This window comes from Melampsora larici-populina (genome assembly GCF_000204055.1).
Source record: "Melampsora larici-populina 98AG31 unplaced genomic scaffold MELLAscaffold_61, whole genome shotgun sequence".
NCBI classification, from domain to species: domain Eukaryota; kingdom Fungi; phylum Basidiomycota; class Pucciniomycetes; order Pucciniales; family Melampsoraceae; genus Melampsora; species Melampsora laricis-populina.
In genome coordinates, this window is record NW_006768825.1 from 522,660 (window position 1) to 528,478 (window position 5,819).

The window sequence follows — 5,819 nt, forward strand, 5'->3', positions numbered from 1 at the left end:
CGTTCTAAGCCCAAGAACTTCGACATCGAATGTGGACAGCAAGAACGAATCATCCATTCCCTTTGCGTATTAGTGGTGTGTCCACCTAGACAATGCCGTAAGTGTCTATGTCGTTGAGGATGTTCCAATACTAATGAAAAAATATTAGGATGAGGGACGCCGGAACGCGATTGTTCCACTACGTTACTACAGTGCCACAATCATCATGACGGACGACTCATATTTGCCAAAAACGATCTTAGTGGCTGACAGCATGTACACCCGAGCTATAACCACTGGAGTCTCCTACACGATCAGCGGAAATCTCATCACCAGTCACCGTGGCTATCCCCCAGTCCTCTATCCCGACTACTATGCTAATGCACCAAGTGCTATGCTCTACCCGTGTCACGGGGCTCTGTCCAATGATCTCCACATTCGTGGTCAGGGCAGAGTCATAGAAAGAGTCGGCCGACCAAGTGTCGGCAACATTGTCGTGAAGGTAGCCCACCGCGATTGGGACCCTGCGGTTTGTGCATCACTCTTTTTCTCATATGGTAGAGTTGGCGACTAAATATTGGTATTGAGGCGTTCGAATATTAGGATCTCTGCTACGTTAGTTTGTAGCCAGATATCAATATTCGCAAACCGACGCAAATGCTGCGGACAGCGACTCATTGATCGTTGGCAACGTACTACACTTCAAAGGCAACGTCCAAGGATATTACGAAAGCGACAACACTTGGTTACTGAATGTGTGTTTAATCGTTTCGCTATGCTTTCTGGTCTCAATGTATCAATACTGAATCTTCTGTTTACCAAGGCGAATACCGCAACGCAAATGCCTCTGGCATGATGATGAGACTTGAGACCTCGTTCGACTGTATTTCAGCAATTGATCTCCTGCCAAACTGAATATTGTGATTGTGTTGTCGGTGTAGTCGTTATATATATAGATTTATGAAAGTGTAAAAAAAACAACGCTGATTATCGCACATTCATTGACACGTTGATGTTAAAGAGATCAATGGACCGTGATTTAAGCATTCGTGACACTCATGTCAGTCAGATGAATCTCAGCTACGTCGACATTCTGGCTGCGTTGAGGATCCTCGTTGGTGTTGACATTGAGCTGCGACTAATAAAAAAGAATACAATGTGAGTAGCATGCTGCAGGTTAGAGTGTATGTCGTTAAAACTGACCGAAATCGATGCTTGATGGCGATATAATGGAATGAAATGGACATGCGGCCGACCTCGTTGCTGATATTTGACGGCAGTGATACAGAGCAGAGGAGCGCTTCCAGCGATGGTGACGATTACGATCTGTGGATTGTCCATTGACCTTGAGCCACATTGTAATCCGAAATCAGTTACCACGAATAGTACGCTATTAGAGAGGACTTACAATTTTGATGTTGAAAGTGTCTGAAGAGATTGAGTTTGATGGAATTGGCGGATACAACGGGCAGAATGTGTTGGTGACATTATTGCCTTTATGCATAGATTGCAACTGTGCATTTTTACGTCCGTGCAAGTGTTCATCGTCGCTCTAATTGATTTCGCTCATTGACATACCCCTCCAACACTTGCCATCCGGATTAATCATGGAGCTCAGGGTTTGGCGCAGACTCATTAGATGTTCGCCAAACGGGCCCAGTCTAGCTTTATCACAGTGGATGGCGACGCGCTGGACCTGAATAGGTTACTTTGCACTGTTCAGGACAGCGCGTGTGGTGATGAAATCAACCAAGCGACCGGTGCGCATTGAGATCGTCGGAATCATCAACGCGCAAGCCCATTGAACAACGTTCGTTTTTGGCTTATAAACTCAAGAGCATTCATAATAAATCTAGTCCGGAGTATTCCATTGTCAACTGTTGCATCGTGTCGGCAACATCTTTCGGTGCTACTTATACAACAACAACCGGCCCACGAAAGTCATTGATTTTAGCATCGGAGAGCAGTCTGAAAGTGAGCATGGCTGGCGAGAGCGAAAATCTTGAGGCGCGTCGTGTATTTCCACTTCGATTCCACACCGTCATAACATTAGGAGCGGCAGTAAGTGGAGTCCGCTATCGGCATCATCTGAACTTGGCTAACTTCTCTTGTCAGCTTGCATCCCCACAAAATAGTTGTGTCACGCACCAGCGTTGGTCATCGTATCTATACAGCCGGAACGTTCGGATTGCCAACATTCCAATTATTGTAGCCTCAGCTGCGCCCTGCTCCACCCTCGCTTCAAATTACGCATACAGAATTGAGGCCTCAGTCCTCGGTGAAAACTCTAACAACATTGTCTCTCTCTTTCCGGAGACCGGATCAACCATTTGTCTGGGGCCACTTTCTCTTACTCGTTGCTCACTGGCGAATCGAACCACCACCGCTGGGCATGGCAGAGTGATTGAGCGTGTGATTGAACACCCAGATGACCATGACAGGGAGACATGGGTATTTACCGTGCTACACCGAAATTGGGACCCGTCAGTACGTCGGAATCTCTGACTTATGTGACAATGACTGAGAACGGTGTTTGCAGATGTTACGATTTCAGGAATTTACCACGGAATACGTGGTGAACATATGGACGCTGCTCCGCCTTGGAACAGAAACCTTTGCGACCGGTAATGTAGTTCACATTGAGGGCAACATCGTTGGATTCAATGATACAACTTCAACATTTTCTATTCGCGTAAGTGATTGTGATGTTCGTCACAATGACAATAATTGCTAATGGCTTCTGGTTGACAGGTTACAAACGCTGCAGCAATAGTGATCTAAGTTTTTGAAAGAGACTCTGTGCAGATCCGGTACACTGATCTTCCTATGTTACGTTGAGCCGACGCGGTGTCGATGGACAACAGTAATCTAGCCAGTTCAGAGTGTTATATAATTGTGACCTACGAAGAATGGCTCTCTTCTGCAATAATTTCTGTAACCTGGAAGAAAACTATTGGCATTCATTGCTGAGCCGGTAAATTGAAATGATGATAACTTACGTGTACTGCCCACATGTGGCCCATATCACAGAATTCTAGAAGAGTACCACGAAAGGCGAACGTTGCGCCTAATAATGATCCTTGAAATGCTGAAATTACAATATTGCCAATGTCTACGTAGATTGCCGTGAACTCTACCCATCTATCCAGCTATAGATTTATCAATTAGTATCCATACTGCTTGGAGTATCGTAATCAACTTACGTGGGTCACATACACGTTGTGTTCGACTAATAAATTGTCCCAATGTCCTTCTGTAACATTGTGTGCTTGTACACGTCCTCGACTGAAGACTTTGACAATATTTAAGTGTGACCATAATTCTGAGATTGAGGAAATCGACATCGTCTGAATAGGATTGGGCCGGATAACCATTGACTGAGACCCGTCGTTCAAAGCAATGAAGTCACCCTCGAAGGTAACAATTGTACCTTCCTCAAAGCCGTATTCGTCGTGGATGTTCAGAAGAAAACTTGACGGGAAACGGCGTGTAAGAGGATTAGTGGTCTCAACTTCGAAGCACCGATGCCAATGATTGCCGCTGCCTTTCAAATAAACCTGAGCTCTACATGAGTACTGTGCAATGTACGGAGCTTGTTTCTACTTACTTCATTGTGTAACGATATAACGCCAGTTAAACGCATGATCAGTGGCGTCGCCTCATGTGGTCTCCACTGTGATCCTGACATGGGCAAATGAAAACTATAGGGAACGGGTCGTAGAAGATTTCGCCAAATGGGAGACGATACAGGCCTGGATGATGATTCGATGGCCGTCAACTTGAGAGTTAACATATACATCAACAAAATCGAGACATTGGGCCAGATCTCACTGAGATTTCCACTGTAACCCGGGCACATCGTCACGCCCTGAACACGTCGTCGCGGGATTTCTTCTTCATCTCACACTGAGAGGTCATGTGTTTCGAAACCGTTTGAGATGCGCATTGTGAAAATCGTTCGGAAGATATATGTACATAAAATTGACAAAGCGATTAACATCTGTGTAGCTGGAAGAGTGAAACATTATATACACAAATAAAGTCGAGAAAATTATTTACATCTATGTCGGTGATTGATTATAACAATGTAAATCGTGACGTTGCGGTGATTAAAACGCGTCAGAAGAGAATGGTACTCAGGGAACTAGCAAATAAGTGACGATTGAGCAATTGCAACGGAACGCTGCTGGTCGATGGTCCAGCATCTTAAATCGGAATGATAGGCAAGGAATGGGAGTTTGGTGCGATATCATTTCTCGTGGCACTTTATTGCGGTGGCAGTCCTTGTTGGCGCAAACTTCGTCTCCGATTCGGCAAAGAGTAGATTAGGTCAATATCTGTAGCCTATTGAAAAGGCGTCAGTAACGTATGAAGTTTCAGAACAGAAATATCGCTGACTTCGATGATCCAGGTCCTGTTGGATTCTTCGTATGCGACCACTTTGCCCCGGAGGCTGATAATATTGCCTTCGGTCAGAGCTTCAATGTCCAAGGGCAATGTGAGGTGACTCGGAAGAAGATCATTGGCAAAAAACTCTTCACGTTGTGGTCCCTGTGAAAAGCTAGTCAATAGTGAATTGAAAAAGAAGTGTTAATAATACATACCATAACGTCCGGGTATCGATGTGAAACTCTAATGACTTCAATTGGTATGCAGTCGTCTGTAGCACTGCCAAACCAATCAACGATCTTTCCGTGACCTTGTGCCAAAACATTATTAGCCATTGATTGCGGGCGAACTTCAGCTTTGTCAATTGGAATTGTTGTAGCAGTGTCTTCGAAAAACAATGATTTGCCGCCGTCACGGGCGATTCCCACTTGGCCATCAAGTCGATAAGCATGGTTGCTCTTAACGTGAATATTGTCATTCAAACTTCCTACGTTGAGACTGTGACCTCTGAATCCCGAATCGTTAACAACAACATTGGTTTCGAAGAATGTGTATTTGGAATCGAGTGCGACGTCATCTGAGAAAACCTAAAAAGAGTGTCAACGCCAGAGCAGTGATGGACAATACGATGTAGCTTACTTGATTTTTGATCCAAAAAATGCTACTGAAACGAAGAGGATATTTGGTGGCTGAGTAAATCTGCATTTAGTAAAATGTCGATATGAGTCTAAGATAGGAAGGTGAGAAAAAATGTAGTGTGCTCAACAATGACAGGGTACTATATCGTGCTTTATAGCTTTTAGCCTGTGGGAAATGGTTTCTATTGCAAGTGTCAACAGCGTTGCCCAATTCGTCTGGGACAAACGAAGTCTAGTCAGGAGTATGTCTCGCCGGGTCAGTCGCAATGTCCCAGCCATAGGGAACTGGTGCAGGACCATTTACAGATAGCTACAAAGGATTGAGCGGCGATAGCTGATTAGGCGTGGCACTCTTTTTTGGCTACATAAGTGCCATGCATTGACGACGGGGACTGGATAACGGAACTACGGATTTGGTCACTGCGGGCGTAAAAAGGCGCTGGTCGAAATCATTGACCACCACATCGTCATGATTTCGGGAACGACTCATGCCGCTATTTGGGGCTGACTCTGTTTTGCGGTAGTAAATAAGCAAGTTTGCAAGACTGCGGAACAGGATCCTAGGGGCGTGCAAACGATTAGAGTCTTTCAATCTGTTGGAGCCCAGGTGTTCTGATCCAGGTCGCAGATGTCATGAGGATGATGAACGCCCTGGGCTGTTCGTGATAGTGATTTGCCAGTGGGGCGGACGTTGTGCATTACACAGAGTACTCGTTGAATTCCAGGTGTCGTGGGCTGAATCGCCGATGTCAGGCAACGTTGAACGCTCTTAGCTGCCCATGAATTTGATGTTCCCGTGAGGCGGACGTTGCC

The 5,819-nt window shown here is 45.3% G+C and overlaps 3 protein-coding genes across 3 annotated transcripts; 1 reads left to right on the forward strand and 2 right to left on the reverse strand.

The window, feature by feature from the left end:
- Window positions 1–92: 92 nt before the first annotated feature.
- MELLADRAFT_68067 (uncharacterized protein) lies at window positions 93–2,760 on the forward strand (the record flags this gene model as incomplete). The annotated part of the gene is made up of 8 exons (XM_007416506.1): window positions 93–97; window positions 193–536; window positions 607–734; window positions 947–1,137; window positions 1,734–2,040; window positions 2,095–2,466; window positions 2,519–2,671; window positions 2,731–2,760. 8 exons carry the CDS (start codon window positions 93–95, stop codon window positions 2,758–2,760), a joined length of 1,530 nt encoding a protein of 509 aa, XP_007416568.1.
- A 119-nt stretch (window positions 2,761–2,879) lies between these two features.
- MELLADRAFT_112123 (uncharacterized protein) lies at window positions 2,880–3,838 on the reverse strand (the record flags this gene model as incomplete). Its single annotated transcript, XM_007416509.1, has 4 exons — window positions 2,880–2,918; window positions 2,979–3,128; window positions 3,183–3,554; window positions 3,587–3,838. 4 exons carry the CDS (start codon window positions 3,836–3,838, stop codon window positions 2,880–2,882), a joined length of 813 nt encoding a protein of 270 aa, XP_007416571.1.
- Window positions 3,839–4,245: 407 nt separating this feature from the next.
- On the reverse strand, window positions 4,246–5,073 carry MELLADRAFT_93846 (uncharacterized protein; the record flags this gene model as incomplete). Its single annotated transcript, XM_007416508.1, has 4 exons — window positions 4,246–4,323; window positions 4,378–4,530; window positions 4,584–4,955; window positions 5,008–5,073. The coding sequence occupies 4 exons, from the start codon at window positions 5,071–5,073 to the stop codon at window positions 4,246–4,248; spliced, it is 669 nt and encodes a 222-aa protein (XP_007416570.1).
- Window positions 5,074–5,819: the final 746 nt, after the last annotated feature.